The 26,203-nt window shown below is 44.8% G+C and overlaps 1 protein-coding gene across 3 annotated transcripts in view; it reads right to left on the bottom strand.

Annotated features, from left to right (window-relative positions):
• DDR2 (discoidin domain receptor tyrosine kinase 2) overlaps positions 1-26,203 on the bottom strand; it is a 59,264-nt gene that overhangs the window by 24,710 nt on the left and 8,351 nt on the right. For 2 of the 3 annotated variants that reach the window (XM_082229062.1, XM_082229060.1), the window contains exons 2-7: positions 14,654-14,749; positions 9,537-9,639; positions 7,735-7,966; positions 6,484-6,631; positions 3,250-3,346; positions 1,068-1,251 (exon numbers count right to left, since the gene is read on the bottom strand). In XM_082229062.1, coding sequence (XP_082085188.1) covers positions 1,068-1,251; positions 3,250-3,346; positions 6,484-6,631; positions 7,735-7,966; positions 9,537-9,639; positions 14,654-14,735 — 846 coding nt within the window. In that variant the 5' untranslated portion in view covers positions 14,736-14,749. Of the gene's footprint in view, positions 1-1,067; positions 1,252-3,249; positions 3,347-6,483; positions 6,632-7,734; positions 7,967-9,536; positions 9,640-14,653; positions 14,750-23,577; positions 23,826-26,203 lie in introns of those variants that run through there. The other variant, XM_082229061.1, reaches the window with a different exon arrangement.

Genomic DNA, 26,203 nt, shown 5'->3' with positions numbered 1-26,203 from the left:
GTTAGTGGAAGGGAAAGATAACATTTGAATTTCCTGCACAAGGCACAAAATATAACACCACTCTTAAACACATCAACTGTCCCAGAAAAAAACAGGGCATCCTGATTTTTCTTCTGAGAGGACAGCAGCCCAAATGGCCACTGTGAGCTCACACGATTTCAGTACACTTTCACCCTGAAAAAGTGCTTTTTTCAGGGCAGAAATATTGTGTAATGCCCCAAAACACATGTTTTGGGGCACCATGCCCCCAACAAGTGCTGGGGGGCGCTGAGAACTTGTACGGGTAACATGACTTGCACAGGATTGCAGCCCCAAAAGATGGCGTCTGAGTTTTGGATCCCTTTGTATGGCAGGCTCTGCACTCTTCCCTGCCAACCAGATGTGCCATGTCAGATTTCAAAATGGCTGCCATCAACACAGGTCAAATGAATACACAGACCCCTTTTTAAAGGTAAGAGATTTGGACTTTGGCTCACATATTTAGCACAAAGGCCCATGTGTAATTGTTTATCATAATAGTTACTCAAGTGTGTAGGCCAAAAGTTTATTTATTTATTTAAACCATTTATATATACTTAACTACCATAGTCTCAGAAATACAATACAGAAAAGATAAAAATAGGTTAAAGCTATAAAATCAGACTTCAACTGGAATAAAAATGGTTTTGGAAGGTGTTGGAAGCTCAACACCTCTGACCTCAGCTGGAAGTGAGTCCCATAAAATTGGGTCCCTCAAGACCTCAGTGATTGGGGTGGGATATAAGGGATTAGGCATCTGGACCCAAGCAGATAAGGGGCTTGTAAATTAATATGAGAATCTTGAACTTGGTCCTGCAGCACATAGGAAGCCAGTTCAAGCTTTTGAGCATCCAAGTTGTCTGTTAGCACTGGTCTGCCCCAGTCAACAGTCAAGCTGAACCTTTTTGCACCAGCTGGAGCCTTCAGACCTGAGGTTTGAAATGTGGGGTTGGGCAGCAGGAAAAGGATCCCTACACAACTTCTATAAATTGCACTCTGCTGCCAGTCTAAAGAAAACATGGGAGCCCGCATTGAATTTAGCAACTAACCTTCATGGTGGTGAAGTTTCTGATCCGGTCAAATTCGAAGACAATTTCCACATAGCCGTTGGTGGTGCTCTCATTGCGCCAGCCAACATAGTCATAACCAGGCCATACATGGTATTCGTGGGTTTGGCTAAAATCATCCAGGCCTGAAACCCCGTCTGTCAGCTGGCCTAGTCCTTCCGTCATGCTAGTGAGTGGCAGGTTGAAAGAGGGGGAGGGGGGGTAGAACACAGTTAATCCCAACCTTTTTCTTCTAAATATCAGCAAGATTGTCCCAGCTCAAACAGGAGGGCAAAGGAGACAGATGGTGTACCATTTAATGGATGGATAAATTGTGGAATTGGCAGCTGGGAACTCAGTTGGAAGTCCAATGTTAGTTTTTGATACAGTAAATTCCTCTCATGTGATGCAATGTACAGTGGTGCCCCGCAAGACGAATGCCTCGCAAGACGAAAAACCCGCTAGACGAAAGGGTTTTCCGTTTTTCGATGCGCTTCGCAAGACGAATTTCCCTATGGGCTTGCTTAGCAAGACGAAAACGTCTTGCGAGTCTTGCGATTTTTTTCGCTCCCCCCTTTTTCTAAGCCGCTAAGCCGCTAATAGCCTTTTAGCCGCTAATCCGCTAAGCCTTTAATAGCCGCTAAACCGCTAATAGCGCTAATCCGCTAAGCCGCTAATAGGGTTGCTTCGCAAGACGAAAAAACCGCTAGACGAAGAGACTTGCGGAACGGATTATTTTTGTCTTGCGAGGCACCACTGTAAAGCATTTTTGTACATGCCCTGATTATCCCTAAATCATCATGAGAGTTTTTGTGAGGCACAGGGGGCTTCCAGGAAGTTCCAAGAGACCCAGGTTACACAAGGAAGGAATCTTGTAGTTCTCTAGAAATCTTGTTACAGTAGGGGAAGCTAACCTGTTGCTCTCCAGCTCTCATGGACTACTAGAACTTCCACCATCCCTGGTCATGCTGGGGGGGCCCCATGTTGTCTGCCCCTGAGCTATGGTGTCTTTGCTGGGTCATTCCCATGTGATAACTTGCTTTGTGAAATAGTCCCCCATACAGGAAAAAGAAAAGGAAGTTACTGGAAAAGTTCCTTCCATTCTAGAAAATGCTTGTGGACTTTAATGCAGTCACTTGTGAGTTTGTCCACATGGGAATCCCAAACTCATTCAGGCAAGTCCCAGGAGACAAAGTGGCCTGCATGCCATGAAGGCTTTGCTGTTTACCTGTTCAAATACCATAGTAAAAGCTAGTGAAACCATTAATTTTGCAGAAAGGTCATTTGCTCCACAAAAATGTGATGGGTAGACATCGCACAAGAAATTTATCACATGAAAAATGAGCATTAATTCTGTCTCTGGTTGAACTTAGAGGATGAGGATAATTATAAGTTTGTTTGTTTGTTTGTTTGTTTATACATACATACATACATACATACATACATACATACATACATATATATCCTGCCCATCTGGCTGGGTTGTTGTGTGACCATGAGAAAGTATAAAGGTACAGAAAGAGATGGCTGGCAGAAATTTTATAGATATTATCTCATTTTATTACTGACAACCTTCTGAGGGCTATTTGAATGGCTGAGCAACTGTGAGAAAGGGATGGTGGACTAAATGGGCCACTGGTCTGATGTAGCAGAGTTGTTCTCATGTTCTTATGTTCAAATTCCCCAAATAGCAGGAAAATAGAGCAGATTCTTGAAAAATAATCACCTGTGACTTAGTTTTTGCCACTGGTTTAGGTTGGATACAAAACTTGGGGGCAGCTTGTTGCACTGGATGCACACATGCCCTTTAAACTATAAAGTGCACCACAAGGAAGAAACTGGATGGAGAACCAAAAATCATATTTAAAAAAGAGTTACACTCTGTGCTTTTTCCCCCAGGGGGTACTCAAGGGAACGCAGTACCGGAACCTCTTTTTTTGTTTGTTAAAAAGTGTGACACTTACTGTAACAACTTTATGGTGAGTACCAGCACCTATTTTTCTAGAAAAAAGGCACTGGTTACTCTTCACAATTTATCTTTAAATTTGAAACTATTGTTATGTTTCTTAAATCAATGAGACTGCCTTCTCCCTTCACTCTGAAATATTAACTTGGCTGAAGCCTTTCCTCTCTCCCTTCCACCCATCAGGCCCCTTTCCCAGTTGCGTGATACTCAGGAACCCACCTGTACCCGTCATAGATTGAATCGTTCAGGTAAATCACGGTGCCACCAGGTAGAGCCAGCTGCTGTCCTGCAGGAGCACTGTATGAAACCAGCCCATCTGTAAAGAGATGGAACAGAGGTTACTCTTGCACGGCTGCTGCTGCTAGTCAGAACATCGGTCTGGAAAGAAGTCCACAAACACAGAGCCTGGAGGCTGGGAACAGATAAGCTAAATGGGAAGAAAGACTGGCTGAGGTCTAGGCTGCTTCCAAGTGGAATCATTCGCACACCTGCAAATTTAGGTTGTGCAGTTAGTGGATTTGGCACGCTTGAGCAACAAAATTGCTTTTTTAAAAAAGCACTTACTCACCATGTGATATTTCAAAAATTTCTAAGTGGCGTAGAGATTTTTTAAAAACGAGTTTTTGTGGGAAGGAAAATGATGGGGAAATGCCCTTGAAAGTGTGGGATAACACTTTCCTGCAAACAAATCAGAATAAATGTGGAATAAACTCCAGCCCTCTGAACCACGCCTTCCTGCAGTTCAGGTACTCTTGTACTCAGGTACAAAGAGGACTCCGACCTCTTTGAAGATAAAACAAGATAATACTGCAGTGATTAATTAATTTAAAGAAAGTACTTCCTGTGATCCTAATTAATTGCTCCTCTGTGGTGCCTTTAAGCTGCAAAAAGGGCAGTGTTTCTAACAGTGTAAACTAGTCTGGGAAAGGGGTTGAAAATAGGACCTCACGGCACAAAACTTGACACATATTTCTTTACCCCTGATAAAGTTCCTAGCTCCTTATTTGCACAAAAGTTTGAAACAGATCTCAACCAGTAAGCCTGATCAGGAACTACAGTTAATATACCCCTGCACCTCAAAATAAGTTATAAATATCTAGTCCATATAGTATAACTGCATGATTGAAGGAGTGTCCCCTTCGAAATTCACAATAAATCTCTGTTCCAAACCTTTGTACAAATAAGGAACTGGGAGCTGGCAACTAAGGCCTCATCCAGACTTCCTTTTATGCTGTGCTTTCTAGGCGCAGGTCCAGGCTTTAAAGCGCAATGTCTGAACAGAGTTGTTTGTTTTTGTTTGTTTGTTGTTTTGCTCCAGCACTTTCCCTGGGAAACCCCGTGTTTTACCGTTGAATTGGAGCAAATGTCAGGGAGAGTCAGAGCAATGTTCAATTTCTGTTTGAATCCAATGCTGCAACTATGCAAGAAAGAAGATCCTTTTGGTGTTTTAAAGCTGTGAGCCCCTCCATCTTAGGCTCAGGTTGTTTAAGTGTGTAAATAAACCATATATCCTGAAGACCCCATAGTCTCCACTGTTCCTCATTTCCAAAAGGAAACATGAACTCTGAGTAAACACCTGGAACCCCTGGAATCTCTCACTGCTCAGAGATTGGGGGGCATGTTTCTGCGTACTATTAAGGGGTGATTGTGTATTCTCTCTCTGTAATTCCACCCCCCAACATGTACAGGGAAAAATACTGTACAGGAAATATACAGGGGGGGGGGGAAACAGGGTTGCTTTCAGATTGCAAAATAATGGATACCAAGCACTTCAAACACTCAAATGAGCGTTAGAAATGCTGTAGTGTATTTCTCATTTTTAAGACAATTCTATCTTTGCTTTCCTATTTTATAACTATAACATTATTCATAAGTAGTTCTAATCAAATATTATCATACAATTAAAAAGTAGTAAATGAAATTAAGAACAAAAAATAAATACATAAAGTTACCCATTCTAGCCCTTTAAATTAAACGGAATGCTTTTTTCTTTCAAGTATTAAATCTTCAATCAGTTTGGGAACAGCAGATTTTGCTTTCTGTCACTTAAATTGTCCTCTTCCTGTGACTTATTTCTGCACTTCACTGGACACTTTTCTAAACCACTGGATTTCTATGAATTTTTAAAGTTCCAGGAAACATTATACATTTGAAAGTGATACACATAAGTAAATTAGACGTATCACTGTGCAAAGGAATATGCTGCCAGTTGAGACATTTTTCCCTGACCAGTTCCACACTTGCCCCCACTTTCCCTCTCTAGTTTCCTCTTTGCTGCTCTCATTTCAGAGTAATGCGAACAAAAATGGCCACAATCTGTGACCAAGAACAGCAATAATCCAGCTAAGTACAGCCGTGAATGAGAGTTTTTCTGCAAGTTTGCATCTCAGCAGCTCAGTTTCGAAACTATTTTTTAATATAAGAAACTGGTTGTGGAACTAAAGGGACTTTCCCCTCCATATCCGGTAGGAATACCCACAGGTTGCTTTATTCTGGGATGAAATTTATTAGGAGATATTAAAGATTATTAAAACACATATTCAAATTTATCCACAGTTATTCCTACTAAATGTGTCAACGGATACCATGAAGATGTTTTGCCAAAAGAACTTTTGGGTTCTGGCAGCTGCCAGCATCTCTATAGCACAGCAGTGACAATCATTTAAATATATGTCTATATCCTTATTGTAAAAATAATCTCTGGAATTTAGTTATTGCATAAAAAATAAAACCTAAGTCATGGGTCTCTAATGCACAGGAAGGTCCTGCTCATTTCTGTTCAGTATGGTAGGATTTTATTTCATACAGTTTTGTTTCAGATGTACAGGTATCTCTCCCCGTGCCATTATTTTAAACTGGGTGTTATTATTTAATGTTTTTAGATTTTGTATGCCCTGCATTGAGTTCAATATGTTATTGATCTTTTTTGTTATTGTTCACTTGCCTCTGTGGTTCCATAACAATTTGAAAACTTTTTCTTTTCTTTTTAAGACTCTGGCAAGCCATTTGTCCATGTTGTGGATGGGATACATCTGTTGCAAAGGAAAAACCCCAGAACAGCTGGGTGCAGACACTAATTATGAACACATTTGTCTAGATCACTGCCATTGTATGGTGGCTCAGCCAAATATGTTATTTTTCTTTTAAAGCACCACATTGATTTACCTGTTCATTAGTAGTTTTATTTTCAAAAGGGGGGGGGGGGGAGAAGAATCCTTGGTGACATAACAGAGGCTAGCCAATCGACACTATGCACAGTTAGCTTCTGCTTCTACCTTGCAGAACTACTGCCCCTGCTTCCCACAAGAGCTCAACTTTGGACCAAAAAGGTACATTTGGATGGAACACAGTGATGAAGCTTCCAGAATAGCCTCACTGCTCCACAAAAATTATATTTGCCTGCAGTGTAAGTCACCCTGATAGGTCATAGTTCCAATGAATTGCTGTACTTACCTAGCCAGACACAACCATACAGCTCCACCCTGAGACAGACATTCGTGGAATGGTCAGTCACAGGAATAAAGCGGATGAATCGACCAATGATGGGTGGCTCCAAGTCCTTGAGGACAATATCGTATGGATTGGTGTTTCCATCAAGCACCTGAGGGGGGAAAGGACATAAAATAACCAAGAACAAGGCTGCTGGGTGGCAGGTAGACAGGGAAGTGTTGCAGCCACAGTAATTGTACCACAGTTCTCCTTGAAATTTCCGTAGTTATTATTCTGATGATGCCCTCTAGCAACTGAATATATAAGATTTTTCTATTTAGGTCAACTCAGTTCTGCTATAAGTTTAATCAGGTGTTTAAACTGGTTGCAATATTTGCTCTTTAGTAGCATGGCCTCTCTTAGAGAACATTGGCAATTTATGTACGTTCTGCACCTTCACCCAAAACATGGATTCTTGGTAACATAAAAATTCAGCTGAAATCTTGTCAAGTTCAGGGAATTCTTTGGTCCTTGACTTATTTGTGAGGACCAAAATGTGGCGAGAAGGTAAACAGCATTTCCATGCACTCTGGTTTCTGTCACAGTGTTTCATTGCACCAGTAGCAGTTGAGTCCTGCTGGCCCCATGACCCAGAAAGCTGTCTGTGGACAAACACTGGCTCCCTCAACCTGAAATCAAGATGAGTGCCGCAACCCCATAGTTGTCTTTGACTGGACTTAACTGTCCAGGGGTCCTTCACCTTTACCTTTTTTTGTGTGTGGTGCACTTTGAGGCATGCATACACACGTCTGTCTGTATGCGTATAATTCAACAAAGTTGCCTGCATTTTTGGAACCTTTATGGGGTCATCTTCATGAGCTCCTGGGCTTCAGAACTTACTACAGCATTACTGAGGGCATCTCCACACTTGCCTTTCCTCTGCTCTTTCCAAGCATGGTCCACACTTCAAAAGTCCATGTCTGAGCACTTTTTTCCCCCTCCAGAGCTTTTCCTGCAAAAACCTGCTCTTTAAAGCTCAGTCAGAGCAAACAGCAATATGTGGAAAGTCTGAATTGCTGTTTGCTCCAAAGACAGAGCTTTGAAGCACAGACCTGGAAGAGTGGGGCAAAAGATAGGTGTGGCTAAGCCCTGGCTGTGCTGTTGGTTTTTATTTGCCACAGACTCTCTATAGTCAACAACTATTATTATTATTATTATTATTATTATTATTATTATTATTATTATTATTATTTCACCCCTTCCCTACTGCTTTACCTGCTTTCCATGCCTGTTCCGCCAAGATATCCAGCGGGTGCCATCCCGGCTGTAATTAATTTTGTACATTGGTGCAAATTCATTGCCGTGACCTCCTGCATGACGGCCCTGGGTCCCGACCAGGGTGATGAAGTGCAGGGCATGTAAATCAATCTCCAGGAACTCCTTGAGGTCATCTGGTTCCACAGGGATCTCAGGGCACCAGGCACCATCCCCTTCTTCTGAGCCTAGCCTAGAGAAAAGCAGAAAGTGGACCTGACTGGCGTCACCAACTCATTTGTGGTCAATGTCCATCTTGGCCTATCACTTCCCATGGTGGTTCTTTCATTCGTCCCCTTCCTGTGACTCCCTTATCTGGCTCTGGCCTCTCGGCCACTAGTCCAGTTTCTCCATTCCCATTCAGCTTCTTACTTTCACCACCTCAGCACCCGTGCCTTCCCTACTTGCCACGATAGATGTGCCACGCGGGTGGCAACAGGGCAGAGCCAGGACTGGGGAAGAGGGTTGGGCTGACCTCAGGGATGGAATGGAGGACAAGAGCATGGCAGCCCTGACTGGGACAAAGGGATAGGCTGGAAGCTGGCTATGACAGATGGACAGAATTTGGATAGTGAGAATGGTTTACTCCCTCTCACATGAAAGAACTCGGGGGAGGCAAAACAAGGAACTCTTTACATCACAATCAATGATCATATGGAGTTAGCTGCTGCAAGACTTGGCGAGGCTCAGATGGCTTAAAAGGGGCTTATGCGTATTCATGGAGGGGATGTATCAGTGGTGATAGACCATAGTAACTAAATGAGGCAAGTTGAGGCGAATGCCTCGGGTGGTAGGATCCACAAAGGCAGCAGATCTGGCCTCCAAGGAACATATCTGAAATATACTCTGAGTCGAAAGTGGATTTCATGCTCTTTATTCAGCTCATAGTGGTGAGGAGGAATGAATGTCCCCTCAAAGTATCTACTTATATACAGTACATTATTTACACAATGGGCTGCACGTGATTGGCTAATTCAGGAATTCTCCTGTAGGCCAATGAGGTTGTGGATTCACTTCCATCTGGAGCCGGATTGGGTGGCTGCTGCAGACCAATCATACTGCTGCATTGTTCTAGGACCAATCAGACTGCTGCATGTTGGATCCTATTCACTCAGTACATAACACCATCACATGTAGACCTTTACCTCCTCCTTTTCCCAGATGTAAAGCTTCACTCCCCACTTTATCCCTGACGGGGCAGGTGCCATTTTGTGGCTTGCCTCAGGTGCCAAAATGTCTTGGGCCGGCCTGGCCAGCAGGGGTTGTTAGCATCATGGCCCCTGCTGGCATTGGCTAGTCCTTCAGTAGCTGTGCACCCACACAGTGTTGGATTAAAAGCCCTCATGCATTCTCACATGCCCCGTTCAGTGGAGCTCAGCAGTGGATGTTGGCAGCATCCAGCAAACCATCTCATGAGCCACAGCTGGTTACATCAGCGTTAAGCAAAGGACACCATGACCAATCCAGCAGGAACCTCTTCATTCTGCTCTATTGCTGCTGGTAATGTTCAATGCCTGAACGTTAGCACTGGAATCAGGTTCTGGGGCTGAGCCCTGGTACAAGAAGGGTGCCAGTAGTAGACCATGAGCTCTTCTGAGGATGCATGCAGAGTCCGTTTCACCTTTTTGGGTGCCCTCAGACTGCTTAGCCTAGGAGCCAATCACTTTTGGAGTAGGGGAGGATGCAAAAGCACAGCCAGTGAGGCATGGGAACGACTGGCTCAAATGTCTTGGGTTTGCGAGAGACCCAGGCTCATCTCTTACCTTCCATACTTAGCTGCTGTGGATTCAGACCATTGACTAGAAGCAGTAATGTCCTCATCAGGGATGTGTCCACCTGACATGCCCAATGGGTAGCGGCAGACAGCTGCAGAGAGAGAGCAGTTTGGGATGTCGGTTTGGGATGTCAGTAAAGCAGCAATGGCAGGTTTTTTTAATCCAACAAAATATTCACCAGAAAACAAACAAAAACAAAACAAAACAGAAGTATTGGAAGAATTTATTTAAAAAGAGTTGGTTAAAAAAACCTGGAAAAGATTTGGTAAAACAAACAATAAAGATTACAAAGACAATATTCCATGACAATAAACCAAGAAATAGAATGGAAAATAAAAAGGATGAAAAACATGTGCATATTTTGGACATGCTGCTGCATGGAATAATGCATGAGTCTGACCTTTGGAGTTTGTAAGTAAAGCATTTAAACTTACTAATAGTGTGGTTTGTTCTCTGCGAGAGGGGTAGAGAGGAGTAGAGAGGGAAGCTCTGTATGTGGACTAAACAGAATATTTAAAGAGTCTAACAACCTATACTCTTCATGCTTCACTGTGCTACATGATTGTGTTTTTAAACTCTGCTGGGAGCTCTCCCTTGCTGGAGAGGGTGTTTAGCTTGTGCTTTGGCTCTAAGGATCAAGCCAGTTATTTTACTAATTTCCGCACACTATCTATCTATTCCACCCCCCATGAGCCCACATTATTACCACAGTGACTCCAGCATAAAATAGATTAGAAAGATTAGAAAAACAGTATTCTATTTATCATTATAATTATGAGTACTAATTTATATAGCGTGAAATTTAGCTGGCACATAATGCTACCTGTCAGAGATTTTGAATGCACGTTCCTTAATATTAGGAAAGAACCATGGATGCTTTAGTTGAGATTCCTGCACTGCAGGGGGTTGGGCTAGATGACCCTCAGGGTCCCTTCAGATCTACAATTCTATGATTCTAAGCAGCAATAATGGCCAGATAAAAGCTGTACATAGCTCTATCTTCCTCAAAGCTCTTTAAGCCCTAGGAGCCTTCCAGCCTTCTGTGAGCGGTGAAAGACTGTTTGCCATCAGGGGGTGGTGGGTTTCACCCGTGGTACCCCACTTCCAGTCCAAGGAACCTTCAGAAGGGAATTGCTGCTATGGGCACTATGTATATGTGTAATGAGCTGAACAGAGTGAAAGAATATGAGTTATTGGGGTGCGGAGAATGTGTGTATGAACTTAACAGTGCATAGTTTATCTTTTGGTTCCTATTTTGTTTTATAAATAATAAATGCTGTATTGATTAGTTAATCATATAATATGACTTTTGCTTTAATTGTGATGTTTAGCATGTTGTTTAATTGTAGCTTTGTTAACAGTGTTTTATGGATTGTAATTGTTTCACTGATGATTTGTTAATTTTCTATATGATCTATGCTGTATTTGTTATACTCTATAATGTTCTGCCATGTCACTGTTATTTATTGTTTGTAAGTGGCATGGAAATATAATAAATCATATCAAATCAGATATGTAGAAGTTAAAGTGGACCCTGCATCTTCAGTCCATTTCTGCATATCTCTGGCCCATGAATTAAATCCTAAAGTTTTGTAGTGATGAGAAGGAATATGTTTAAAATGTGTGGACTGTTTAACTGTGAGAGTCTCAGATCCTGTAAGGGCTCACTTAATTAGGAGTTAATTACTCACTTTTGAAAAAGACATCTCTGCAAATACTGATACCATGTCCTAACTTCAATCTCAATCCTGATTTGAATCTCTTGTTTAGTTAAATTCTTGAATTTTTTTAAAATCACATTTGTCGTTTATACCATTTTTTAGTTTCTAAAGTGCTGTCAAATTCTTTCCACTAGTTCTCACTGGGTTTCCCAGTGGTAGACTTGAGTTGACAGAGTACTCTAAACATCATTTGAAATGCATTCCCATAAGCACTTCTAGTCAATTATTCATTCCTGAACTGCCTGCCGGAAGCTCCCCTACCAATATGTTTGCAATCTAGAATTATAATATTTGGCATTTACACAGCACTTTGCAATATCCAAGTAACTTCTCATACATTGTTTTCAATAGTTCTGTAATATACACCAGTATTCCCCCAAATTGTAGGTGGGAGAGGGAGATGATGAGATTGTGTTGCCTTCGTGGCAAGATGTGGACTAGAGAACGTCCTGACTTGCAGACCCTACAGCAACTGAATAAAAAGGTAAAGGTACCCCTGCCCGAACGGGCCAGTCTTGCCAGACTCTGGGGTTTGTGCGCCCATCTCACATCTATTGGCCGGGGGCCAGCGCTGTCCGGAGACACTTCCGGGTCACGTGGCCAGCGTGACAACGCTGCTCTGGCGAGCCAGAGCCGCACACGGAACGCCGTTTACCTTCCCGCTGGTAAGCGGTACCTATTTATCTACTTGCCCCCGGGGGTGCTTTCGAACTGCTAGGTTGGCAGGCGCTGGGACCGAGCAGCGGGAGCGCACCCCGCCGCGGGGATTCGAACTGCCGACCTTTCGATCGGCAAGCCCTAGGCGCTGAGGCTTTAGCCCACAGCGCCAGCAACTGAATAGTTAAACATTAAATACATTTTAATTGGTAAGATACAGAGACTGAGCTGACTGACAGCTCAGTAAAGCCCTTCTGCAAGCTCACTTCCCCAACACCTTCTTCCCAGTTTGGAAATGGAAAACTACCAGTGCCTACAATGTGTGGCTGCTTTTGATTTGCAAGAGACTAGCCAAGAAGCTTCAAGCAGGCCTTGAGCTACCTGAGCATTATTTTTCATGCTTAGCTGCCAAGAGGGCTTCTCAAAGGGCTGCTTGTTCCACAATATTTACTGTCTGACCGCTGGCCTCAGCCCAAAGCTCTGTCCATTACCTGCCAGCAAACTACTTCTTAGCAAACTCAACTACACGGGATGAGGAAGGTGCAGCATTTTTTAATCACTTATGCAGCCAAACACATTCCGACACTTTCAGTACAGCCTACACATCTTCCAACAGTGGTTTAAAAATACTGGACCAGAAATGGGGAGCCTGTGGCCCTCCTGTTGTTGTTAGACTCAAGCTCTCATCAGCCCTGGCCAGCATGGCCAATGGGTAGGGATGATGGGAGTTGTATTCCAGCTACAAATGGAGATTTGCAGGTTCCCAGTCCCCTGCGCTAGAGACTTTTGGGTTGCCCAGGAAACTGATTGGCAGTAGATTCAGGACACGGAAAAAGAAAATGCTGTTCTAGATTTAAAGGTAAAGGTAAAGGGACCCCTGACCATTAGGTCCAGTCATGGACGACTCTGGGGTTGTGGCGCTCATCTCACTTTACTGGCCGAGGGAGCCGGCATACAGCTTCCAGGTCATGTGGCCAGCAGGACTAAGCCGCTTCTGGCAAACCAGAGCAGCGCATGGAAACGCCGTTTACCTTCCCGCTGGAGCGGTACCTTTGGTGTGCTTTTGAACTGCTAGGTGGGCAGGAGCAGGGACCGAGCAACAGCTCACCCCATCGCGGGGATTCGAACCGCCGACCTTCTGATCAGCAATTTTGATTACTGTACAGTATTTGGGAAATGAAGGGAGAGAGACTGAGGGGAGAGAGACTTTCTGCAGGTAATGGCTTTTCCATGCCCCACCCTCCAGCCCCGGGAGCCTTTCCCAGACCATGACTTTGAGAGCAGCAGAAGCATCTGGGAAGAGAGGAATTCAGGGGTAGCTTTTAATATTTTATAAGTTGTGTGTCCTTGTTTCTCAGTTTGACCGTTTTACATGGTTTTGTGCGTTTTGTGGTATTTTATGCATTGTGATTTGCTGTCATTGATTATAGATTAGTAATTCTTTATTGTAATTGATAAGTGTAAACTGTTTAATTATTGTTTGCTGATGTTTAATTTTACTGTTTACTATTGGATTCTAATGGATTATTGAATATTGCTTTATGTGATATAAGTTGTTTATTTTAAAGTTATTGTGACTTTTTATATAGGAACTGATTGTTACTGTTAATGTTTGATGTTTTATTATTATTATTATGTGTGTTGGAAGCCACCCAGAGTGGCTGGGGCAATATTTATTTATGTATTTATTTGGAAGAATCCAAGCTGCAGAGGAATTCCTGTGGCTGAGCTAAGGTCATCAAAGAACAACAGGAAGCAATTGAGGGACATTAACAATACAAGAGAACTCCTGCTCCCTTGCCTTGAGGTTTGAACAGGGACTGGGGATTTGGACGGTTGCCAGGGTAATTGCTCTGGGAGCAAGGGTGGCTGGGGGAAAGGAGGAGGAAGAAGAGCTGAAAGCCTGTCCCTGGGGGACAAGCCCCTCTTGAAAGGACTATGCTATAAGTTCTGGACTCCCTCCATGCAGACTGAAGGTGTAAATAGGTAAATAAACCATATTTCTTAAAGCCACGACAGTCTCCGCCTTGTACTGTATTCTTCAAATGGACACTGAACCTATGTGTGTGCCTGGGACCCCATGGGCTCTTGGCAGAGAGAGGGACAGGCACCCGCCTTTTGTAACATTACTTTTTCTCTCGGTGAATAATTAACAGGGTGGAATTAGCTGCCACAAGACATGGTGTTGGCCAGTGGCTTCAATGGGTTTAAAGAGCAATTACACAAATGCATGGTGGACAGGTCTACCAGGTTGGCTAAGACAGCTAAATGGAAGTTCTGTGTTCCAAGGAAGGAAGCTCACCTTCCAGTTTCCGATGCTGTTGTCCTCATGTCCTGCTTTTGGCCTTCCTAGTGTTATGAAAACCATCAGCCCAGCCACTATTAGAAACAGGGTGCTGGATTCATAGAGCTTTGTGCAGGGATTCAGCAGGGAATCTTCTTTTGATTCTTAGGGGACCCAAACTTGTTAATTTTGTATGCCATGAGAGCTAACCTTTATGGAGGTCTGAGGGCAAGCAGCTTAATAAAGAATCATACATGGAACATGTTAGCTGTGATAAGCCCAATTTAGTGTTAAATAACATCAAAAGGTACAACTCATGACCACCAGGAACTATATTTACAATACTGCTCAGCAGTATTATATGCAATGGGGCTTACTTCCAGGTAGGCTACATCTCTTAGTTTGTGGACCTGATACTGAGAAACAGCATTTTCATCCCTTACCTGGATTGACCTGAGTTTTCACAGCACTTGGAACAGCCAGCAGGATCAGCAGAGCTATCAGTGTCTGGGGAGGCGTAAGCATCTTCAGTTTCGTACCTATGGCAGCCAAAATAAGAAATCAGGAGACACACAGAAGGCATAATTAAGACTGCAGTCGTATGCTGACTTCCCTGGGAATAAAGCCCATTGAAGAGTGCACAGTGGGGGCTCATCCACACTTTCACTTCTCCCACCGCTTTTCCCCAGGGGAATCCGCTCTCTGCCACTGAATCGGAGCAAACGACAATTGCATTTTCCATGGATTTATGTTTGCTCCGATTCAGTGCTAAAGAACAGGTTTTCCTGGGGAAAGCGGCCAAATAAACAGAAAACCACTCGAATTCATGCCTAGAAAGCACGTGAGAAGCAGAAGTGTAGATAAGCCCTGAGTTTTAGTTCAAAGTAAACATGTAGAGAGTTGCCCCTTAAGACTTTGATTGCGTTCAAGGCTAGCTGAGGTCGAAGAGTTAAAAGTCCAGCCACACATGTATCTTACTGTATGCTGCACAGCAGAATAACACATTAAATTATACATGCTGTGTATACATTACCAGATTCAAACTCACCTAGGTCCTTTCCTTCCCCCCTCCACCAGTTCGGATTGAAGCTGGTTTTGGGGGAAACACATTAAAATGCAGTATGTTGTAAGATGCAACCCCATAGATATGGGTTGTGGCTAATGTGTGTATACTACTTCTCAAACCAGCAGTGGGAGCATGCAGAGTAAATGGAGTGTGTTCACAGCTCAGATGCTATTTTCCTATCCGTAGCCAGAGCAGAGCCAGAATGCCTTTTCAAATGCAAATGTCTTGAGCACTGCTTTTTCCAAGGGTTATCTGACAGAGGACACTTAAGAAAGGGCGGACTTTCTGAAACTCCAGGTATAAAGGTATTTTTCAGACACAGAAAGTGGAATCAGCAGAAATGATATATAGGCTTGCCATATGTCCTCTTTTTACAGGACACATCCTCTTTTTCATGAGTAGAGTCATCATAGCAATCCATAGTTAAAAGCAGAAGTCATCAAATGTGTCCATTTTTGCTCTTCAAAATATGGCAACCCTAGAAATTCTGTTTTGCACTTTACTATACACCTTTGTAGACCAGTGTTTCCCAAACGTTTTTGGGCAACGGCACACCTGTTTACCGGGAAAAAATCTCGCGGCACACCACCATTAAAGCCCCGCCCCGTGACATCAGCGCGCAGCGTCACGCCGGGAGGGACGCACAAAAGTGAACGTTTTTTCCCTTCCCCTTGCCGGGGTGGGAGGAGGCAGCAGAGCGAGGGACTGAGGGACGGCGGCAGCTGAGGCGGCGGCGGCTGTTGTGGTGGTGGCGGCGATAGCGGGCGGAGGAGGAGCCGTCGCCGGGAGTTGCTGCTGCTGCTGTTGCTGCTGCTGCCCGGACATGCCGGCCTCCTCCTCCTCCGCTGTCTCGCGCTCCTCCCTTTTGCGCGCGCTGCCCTGCCGCTCGGCACCACCACCGCGGAGCCGCCCCCGGCTCGACGCGGATCCTCGCCGCCGCCGCCTCTCGCCGCCCGACTCGCCCGCCTCCCTCCCACGGCACACCAGCCGGTGTCTCACGGCACACTAGTGTGCCGCGGAACACCGGTTGGGAAACACTGTTGTAGACCATGAAGATGTTTGGCTAGACCTTTTCAGTCTCCACTCTAAGACATCCCTAAATAAAGAAAGGAACTAACTGCAACTTTCCGGTGAAAGGCCTACCGTATTTTTTGCACCATAACACTCACTTTTTTCCTCCAAGAAAGTAAGGGGAAATGTCTGTGCATGTTATGGAGGGAATGCCTATGGGTGGCATGCCTACGGATTTTCCTCCTCTAAAAACTACGTGTGTGTTATGGTCGGGTGCGTGTTATAGAGCGAAAAATACGGTACTTCTTGAACCATCCATCAAGTATAGCTTAGGTAGGGTTGCCATGTGTCTGGTTTCTCCCAGACAGGTCCTCTTTTTCAGGGGTGAAATTTCAGTCTGGGCAGATTTCTTGAATTTGCCAAAATGTCCGAGTTTTTGCAAACAGAGCCAGGAAGTGTGCACGCGAGGATCACTCTTAACATTTTTCTATTTCTATGATGCACCTGCATGGTGGATGTTGAGATTCGGCTCACGGTCCAATGGCAGATCAAACGGCTGCCACCTGGACCTCTCTGAGCTGTTGGCCATGCCAGTGCCCAGTAAGCTGCCGGTGAGCAGGTGGGAAAGACTCCCGGGGGGGGTCTCTCTCTGTCTCCCCTTCTCCTCCCTCACCCCTGTATAAGGCAGCCCTGTATAAGGACGTTTTAAAATGTTTAATGTTTTATTATGCTTTGATATATGTTGGAGTGGGGCAGATGGGTGGGGTATTATTATTATAGGATGTCCCTACTTTCATCAGAGAAACGTTGGGGGGTATGGTGTGGCAAGGGGCTCCGCATTCTCTTTTTTGCTCTTCAAAATATGGCAACCCTAGCTTAGGGGAATTTGGATTCGTTTATTTCTGTTTGATTTAGGGCTTAGCCGCACTTACCTTTGGCCCCACTTTTTCAAGGCACAGGTCCATGCTTTACTGCTCCATGCCCCAGAGTGTTTGCCACAAAAACTCAAATTTAGTAAACTTGTATTATTTTAAAGAAAGAATTAAGTTTGCATGATTGGATTTTTATTGATCTCTGTTATGGTAAAGGACCTCTGGACAGTTACGTCCAGTCAAATTTGACTAAGGAGTGCGGCATCTTCAAGCTGAGGAAGCTTGAAAGCAGACAGCTTTTCTGGGTCACGTGGCCAGCATGACTAAACCACTTTCTGGTGCACAGAACACTGTGACGAGTGCCAGAGCGCATGGAAATGCTGCTTACCTTGCCGCCTCAGAGGTACCTATTTATCTACTCGTGCTGGTATGCTTTCGAACTGCTCGGTTGGCAGGGGCTGGGACAGAGCAACGGGAGCTCACCCCGTCGTGGGGATTCAAACTGTTGACCTTCCGATAAGCAAGCCCAAGAGGCTTAGTGGTTTAGACCACAGCACCACCTGCATCCCATATATCTGTTAGAATATAGCACCTACTTATTACACTGCTTTAATGTGAACTGAGATGAAAAATGAGCCATTTCTATGTTGAAATTAGTTCAGGCCCAGGAAGAACGCAGGAAGCTGCCTTATACCAAGTCAGACCATGGATCCATTGAACTCAGTACTGCCTACACTGGCTGGCAGTGGCAGTCAAGGGTTTCAGGCACACAGCATCCCCAGCCCTACAAGGAACCTTGGATCTTTCACATGCAAAACTGGTGCTCTGTCACTGAGCTATGAGCCTTCCCCAAAGTGGGAATTTCTGGCCCATAATCACATTTGAAAATTGTCCTAGAAATCCATGGACCCCTTAAAGGGAGGGCTGAATGTACAAGGGGTTTGGATCAGACATGCCTTCTTCCCACTTTTGCTCTTGAGGGAATTAGGAAAACCCTACTAACTAGGAAAGCAAGAGATAAAAATCCTGCTAAGAATCTGACTTGAGATTTCAACCTGTCTGCAATTTCCCTGACCAGATGAAATGATTTAGAAGCATGTTGCATTTGGGACAGTAACTGAGGGGTCCAGGCAAAACCAGCAGGGCTGCCTCTCCCTGTTACATTCTTGGCACAGGTCATTTTTCAGGGCCTGAAGATGGGTGGAAATTGCTCACGCTCAACCTTCACCAACTTGGTGCCCACCAGACATTTTGGACTACAACTCCTAGCAGCCCCAACCATCACAGCTTGATCATCCAGAAAAACTTGGGCCGTTGTTTTCTTATGCTGCAAGTCTTCTATAACTGCTTGAGTAGACATGCATAAACATGTGCTGCTTTTAATCACATGGGCTCTTGATTCTTTTGTCTGAATGTGTTTAGATTTTATTGTATTATTTTATTTTTAACGACAATCATTGGTTGAAGGGCAGTAAACAATGCTTATAGTGAAGTAACTAATAAATGCACCCCCAATCAAAGCTGAACTAGAGCTTTATAGTATCACAGAATCATTGAATTGTAGAGTTGGAAGGGACCCCGAGGGTCATCTAGTCCAACCCTCTGCAATGCAGGAATCTCAACTAAAGCATCCATGACAGGTGGCCAGCCAACCTCTGCTTATAAAAACCCCCAAGCAAGGAGAGTCCACAAGCTCCCCAGGGAGTCCGTTCCACTGTCCAACAGCTCTTACCATCAAAAAGTTATTCCTGATGTTTAAACAGAATCTCCTTTCTTGTAACTTGAAGCCATTGGTTTGGGTCCTACCCTACAGAACAGGAGAAAACATACTTGTTCCATCTTCCATGTGACAACCGTTTATATATTTGAAGATGGCTGTCATATCCTCTCAGTCTCCTCTTATCCAGCCTAACATACTCAACTCCCTCAACCTTTCCTCAAAAGGCTGGGTTTCCACACCCTTGATCATCTTGGTCACACTCCTCTGCACACGTTCCAACTTGTCGGTATCTTTCTTAAATTGTGGTGCCCAGAACTGGACACGGTACTCCAGGTGTGGTCCAACCAAATAATAATAGAGTGGTACTATGATTTCTTTCAATCTGGACACTAGATTTTGATGCAGCCTGGAATATCATTCACAGTTTTTACTTCTGAATCACGCTGTTGACTCATGTTAAGCTTGCGGTCTACTAATACCCCTACATCCTTTTCACATGTACTACTGGCAATCCAGGTATCCCACATCTTAAATTTGTGCATCTGATTCTTTCTGCCTAAATGCAGAACCTTACATTTGTACCTATTGAGATTCATTTTGTTAATTTGGGCCCATTCCTTATACATGCCCTTCTTAAATCTCAGCTCATCTGTAAGAGCTTTAGCAGCCACATCAGTTTCCTTAGAAATCCTCCTACTGTTATTTCTTGTTAGAATTGTCTGCATTTGTGCTTTTTTCACTTTTAAGAAATTCCCATCCATCTTGGACTCCCTTCTCTTTGAGTATTTCTGACCATGGCATCTCACCCAGTAGTTCCTTAAACTTTTTGAAATCCAGAGTGTATTTCTGACTACACTCAGCTTTCCCTTGCCTCTGTATCATGCAAGCCAAGAGGACATTATCACTTTCTCCCACGGTGGCCAGTACTTCCACTTTCTCAATCAATCAATTCCTCCCTGTTGGTGAGGACCAGATCCAAGAGAGATGGTCTTTTTCTTGCCACTTCTCAGAAATAAAATTGTCAGCAAAACAATTGAGGAATTTGTTGGACCTTGGTAGAGTTTTAGTTCCAACAGATATTGGGGAAGTTGAAGTCTCCCATGACTACTATAGCTTTCATTTTTGAATGTTTGGTAATTTGCTGTAGGAAGGCATCATCCAAGCCTTCAGTCTGGCTATAGCAGACACCCACAGTAAGGTCACTGTTGTTTCCCTCTCCTACAATTTTTACTGAATATGCCTTCCATGCTCCAGGTCATGGGTCTCTTCCTTTGTAAAGAAATGCTTTACATATAATACTACTCTTTCTCCTTTCCCATTTGGTCTATTCCTCTTGAAAAGGTTATACCCCTCAATTTCTATGTTCCAGATGTGAGTCTCATCCCAAATTTCAGCTCAAATTTGTATTGCTTGTTTCCAATTCTCTGGGCATTAGTATAGAAACAACTGAAACTACTCTAGCCGCTTCCTTCTTATACTTTCCTGCCCTTTAGCAGGTTTCTGGAGCACCACCTCAGTTTCCTTTGCATCAATGAAACTATTCACCCCAGTACCTGGTATACCTGGTAATATTATCTCCAACTCCCTCAAGATTTAGTTTAAAGCTCTCATTCTTGCCAACCACTGTGGGGTGCAACCCATCTCTTGCCAGAAGTCCTTCTTCATGGAAGCAGAGACCATGGTCCAAGAAGCCAAACCTAGCAGTTTATGTCCGGCATTTCCCTCTCTCTTCTAGGGCTGTGCAATAAATCGCTATACCATCTGTTACGAGTATTGAAATGACATCACAAGAAGTGTTTCAACCAGGCAATATACCAGTGAGGGAAATGTGAACAAAAGGGGACAGCTTCCCAGGCTGTAGTCTCAGCTCAGCTGAACCAATAACTCCCTTGATACTCTTCACCATCTCTCTCTGCTTTGTTTGCTTTCACTCCTCCCTCCCTTCACTCTGACAATAAGTCCTCCCTGCAAGCTCACCAAAACCAGCAAATGCTTTAAGCTTAACTCATGGGTAGGCAAACTAAGGCCCGGGGGCTGGATCCGGACCAATCGCCTTCTAAATCCGGCCCGCGGACGGCCTGGGAATCGGCATGTTTTTACATCAGTAGAATGTGTGCTTTTATTTAGAATGCACCTCTGGGTTATTTGTGGAGCATAGGAACTTATCCACACACCCCCTCAAAATCTAGTCCGGCCCCCCACAAGGTCTGAGGGACAGTGGACCGGCCCCCTGCTGAAAAACCTCTTGCTCTCACTGAACCAGTAACTTTTCTTGATACTTTTCTTGGCAAGAAGGCAGTCACCATCTTTCCCTAGCTGAGAAATAAGCAATAAGCCCTCGGCTGCAGCCAATTTCCCAATAACCCCTCTAACCCCCCCCCCGCAAGCACACAAACCACCCCTTTAAGCATAGCTCAGCTAATTATGCAAAACTTGCTACCAATCCAGGCGCAACCCCCCCCCCGACAATTAAAAATCCAGGAGCAATGTAAACAAAGAACATAAACAAAGAAAGGCAAAAATCTGGAAAGCAGAGCCCATGGCAGCCGATTTCCTAAACAGATTCTTTTTCTGCCTTTGCCTTCTATTTGCTTTGCCTTCTTCATTTTTCTTCCCTCACGTCCCCCCCCCCCGCCTCAAAAAAAAGGGGGGGTGTTTTCATTTTTATTTTCTGGTGGTGTTTACATTGTTGGTTTCCCCTAAACAGCATCCCTCCATATTAAAAAGGAAGGTTTTTTTAAAAAAAAAATTAAGGAGTCTGTCTCCTTGCTTGCTATCCCTTTTATCCCTTTGATAAAAAGGGAGAGATTGAGGAGATGGGGAAAATGGAGGGGAAATTTAACTGACTGCCTCATGCTGAATTGGAGGTTGTGTACTGTGAGATTGATGGGGAGTGTGTTTGTCCATAAGCAGTGCAATCAAATGTGTGTCTACTCACAAACAAGCCCCACCCAGTTCAATGGGGCTTACTCCCAAGAAAGTAGAAGTAAGTTTAGTTGAACTCAGTGGGGCTTATGCATGCATAGAATTCCACTCAGACCTCTGAGTGGGGAAGCAGATGCAACTTGACTTAAACTACTCTTAAATTAATTGAAAATATATTCAGTATATCATATGGAAGTTTATTTAATGTTTTTACTAAATCTACTACTTCCTTAAATTTTAAATATGCCCACAAAACTGCATAGAACAGTAATATATTCCCCAGAAATCTTTAATGATTTAGTATCAGGGGTCAGCGAACTTTTTCAGCAGGGGGCCGGTCCACTGTCCCTCAGACCTTGTGGGGGGCCGGACTATTTTTTTTTGGGGGGGATGAACAGATTCCTATGCCCCACAAAATAACCCAGAGATGCATTTTAAATCACACATTCTACTCATGTTAAAACACGCTGATTCCCAGACCGTCCGCAGGCTGGACTGAGAAGGCGATTGGGCCAGATCCGGCCCCCGGGCCTTAGTTTGCCTACCCGTGGTTTAGTTGAAGCAGAGGTGCTGAGACATGGGGGGCAGATCGTCGCGTGTGCATGATTTCACACGTGTCAGGAGGCTGCAAGGCCCTGGAAGGCCCCCCACCACCACAGGGAGAGTTGGCATGTATGAGCTGAAGCATGTTATGAGATATCATGATATCTCAAAATATTGTGCTATTTAGGTGGTGATACATCACAGTGTTGAAAACTATCGCCCAGCCCTACTCTCTTCCTTTGCACATGTTGTTGTTGTTGTTTAGTCATTTAGTCGTGTCCGCCTCTTCGTGACCCCCTGGACCAGAGCACGCCAGGCACTTCTGTCCTCCACTGCCTCCCGCAGTTTGGTCAGGCTCATGTTTGTAGCTTCGAGAACACTGTCCAACCATCTCGTCCTCTGTCGTCCCCTTCTCCCTGTGCCCTCCATCTTTCCCAACATCAGGGTCTTTTCCAGGGAGTCCTCTCTTCTCATGAGGTGGCCAAAGTCTTGGAGCCTCAGCTTCAGGATCTGTCCTTCCAGGGAGCACTCAGGGCTGATTTCCTTCAGAATGGAGAGGTTGGATCTTCTTGCAGTCCATGGGACTCTCAAGAGTCTCCTCCAGCAGATGAGACATATTCAAATATTCAAATACTGATCTCCCATTTGTATCCTGCTCAACTAGCCTGTTGTACAATACACAAAATTCAGAGGTGCCACCTCTTCTACTTCTTTTGATAGCGTAAGAAATAGAAGTGGAAGCACAACTCAGTTTTGAACCGCTCATCTCCAAAATACCCTGAAGGACTAATTGGGCTGGAAGCACATGGGATCGATAAATATTTTTCGGCCTACTCCATTGTTTATTGCTTCTGCTTCCAGTTACTGTTAAAAGCACAGGTGTAATGCCTAAAAAAGAAGCCAGCAAGCCTCATATGGCTGAAATCTATTTCTGGCATATTTGATAGAGCCCCAAGAATTATTTTAAAATTCATTAGAAAGTTTACAATGTGAATACTGAAAGGCAAGAATAGAATGAATGAAATAAAATCAGCTCCTCAACCTAGAAAAATGGAACATTCCACGTGTTTACCCAAAGACACACACTTAAATCATATGACTCAGCTTAGGGTGGTGATTTTTTGGCAATTTTTTTTTTAGCTCAACAACTTTGCCCCCGCCGTGCTATTTTTCTAGAAAAAGAGGTGCTGGAATGCCCCCTATTTTTCTTAGAATAGCACTGATGCCTACCTGAGAGGTGCCAGAACTGATTCTCTCTGAAAAAAAAGCCCTGTCAACAACTTTTGTGTCCAAATTCTCACTTTTTGAAATATGGCAGCCATAACTCAGTTGGGCTCACTCCCAGTGCCCTAGGCTACTGACCCCACTCCCTTCAGCTAACTAGAATGGCTCATTGAAGGAAAGGCCCTTTGCTTATGCTCAGGTGCATGTCCTTAATCAGCACATCTGCCTATGCAGAAAGAAAGTGTCCCTGGTTTCCAGGGCCCAGCAGGCTCCGAGTTGCAGCGATAGGATAAATAGCATTTTGAGCCAAGGGTGCCTTTGGTCACCTCCCCCCACCATGGCCAGCATTGCAGGGCTGCCCAGAGGTTGTATGGGGCAGGGCACACCTAGGGGTTGGCCAAGTTCATCCCCGCCAAGTTCCCATGTCCAGGAGGGTACAAAAATTGTGCCTCTCCACTCTTGGCTTGGTGTGGATCAGAGCCCATCCACACACTCCCTGGACCGCTCCTCCACTGCCCTGGTTGGCTCAGGCTGCTCTGGCAAGGGTGCAAAGGAGGGGGGTGCCAGTAAAACTCCATGCCCAGGGCACAAGGGAGCCTAGGTTCACCTCTGGATACAGGTGGGCTGTTATGGGCCCTCATGCTGTTCCCCGCAAGGACCCATTCGTGTGTGTACAAAGCTGAGGGCCACAGGCAATTACGTATGTTTTTAATCAAAACGTTATTGGAATTTTTGGCATAAGAAGATTAAAGCCAGCAAAGTATGAAAAAGAAAATGCAACAAACCATAGCACTGTAGTTGCACTGAGTAATACAGAACGTGTTAAGTACCTAGGGACAATACTAAAAGGAGGATTCAGGAAGAACCATGAATTAAGCTGCATCAAAAGAACCACATGCGAGAACTACCACATACACAGACCGCACATTAGTGCCTACCATTCCTCCTAGCCTTGGGATTAAGCAAAACAATAGAAGCGCTACATTCTTTTTTACGTGGGGAAACGAGAACAGGGATTGGGCTGTCCTTCTCTTGAGGACCTATTCCAGATATCAACCCCTCTCAGTGGAGCTTCTTTCTGCTTCCTGGGACTCAGTCTCACGGCTCTTCTGGTTGTGGCTTTCCCCACTCACTCAGAAGGGAAGGATTCCTCCCTTAAAGCCTGGCCTCATATTGCATTCCTACGACTCTTCCTCTGGAATTTGCCACAGGAAATTACCCTCCGGTGGCACCTTGTCTGGAAATCTCAGGAGGTATTCACTCACCACTGGCAGCCAATGGTCCACCCAGGAACTGAGGCATGGGAACCCTTGCTTTGTGTGGGCCTGCAGGAAATTGCCCCCATGGCTTCCCACCCCACAACCCCTGGGCAGCGCTGCAGCTTTTTGCAGTGTTACCGAGTTGCGTGGCTTGTGCAGGATTGCCAAACCTAGCAGTGTAGCAGACCTGCTACTCCCAGGGATGCCTGTGAAAAGCGCCCAGGCCCTGCTGCCACCTCTTTGCTGCTCCATTTGCTGGGATCCCAGTGAAGTCTCTGCCACGTGGTGCAGGTGGCTCTCAAAGGGTGGCTCCCATCGCCTTGTAGGCTTATAGTCTCGGGGTGCTGCTGATAATGCCAAGGTCGCAGGTCGGATCCCAATATGAGACAGTGCATATTTCTGCATTGCACTAGGTCAGTGATGGCGAACCTTTAGAGATCGAGTGCCCAAACTGCAACCCAAAACCCACTTATTTATCACAAAGTGGCAACACAGCAATTTAACTGTATATCTCATTTTTTTCTCTGTGTTTCACATTTCTTCTTTATGACTGCTGTTGTAATAAATAATCCTTCATAAAAGGTATTGCGTTACAATCTTCATTAAATTATATTTCTATTGATATATAATGTTATGGTATAACTCAGTGCTTTTTTTCTAAAAAAATGTTTAGGGGTACTCTCATTTTCACTCAAGAAAATCACCACGGGGGGGGGGGGATAAATACTGTTCAAATTGGGAAAAATAAATACTGTTCAAACTGGGAAAAATAAATACAGTGGTACCTCAGTTCTCGAACTACTTGGAAACTGAACACTTCAAACCCGGAAATGTGTGTTCCGGTTTTGGAACTTTTTTTGGAAGCCGAGCATGCTCTGTTCTGAGTAGAACTTCCATTTTGAGTGCCACACTTCTGTTTTCCTAGTGAGGGAAGGCAGGCCAGGCAGCAAGCAAGCAGGCACCTGCCGCCCTCCAGCGCTGGGTCCCTCTGCCGCTGCCACAACAGCTGCCACCCCCTCCTCCAGCTCTGACAGGCCCAACGCTGAGGGAGGCAAGGCTGGGACACTGGCAAGCGAGCAGGCAAGAGATGCTGCAGGCAAGCAGGAGTGGGATGGGGCTGCTCAGCTGGGGAGGTGCAGGCTCCATCACACTTTCCATTGAGGGGTTTGTGGCTGCACTCCCCTCAAGGGAGAAGTTGAAAGGAGCCCCTGCAGCCCTGTGAAGGCAGCCAGGCTGAATAGTTGCTGGGGTTGGGGGAGGTGGAGGCAGCCCGGAAGCTGCACCTGAGAGCCCCTGCACCACCTGAAGGCAGGCAGGCGCTCCTCAGCCTGACCCCAGGCCTACTTGCCTGCAAGAGGGCCCTGCTGGGGCGA

Source organism: Podarcis vaucheri (genome assembly GCF_965113315.1).
Source record: "Podarcis vaucheri genome assembly, chromosome: 6".
In the NCBI taxonomy this organism is placed as follows: domain Eukaryota; kingdom Metazoa; phylum Chordata; class Lepidosauria; order Squamata; family Lacertidae; genus Podarcis; species Podarcis vaucheri.
The sequence above is the reverse complement of the archived record's forward strand: the minus strand, read 5'-3'. Positions and strand labels throughout refer to the sequence as shown.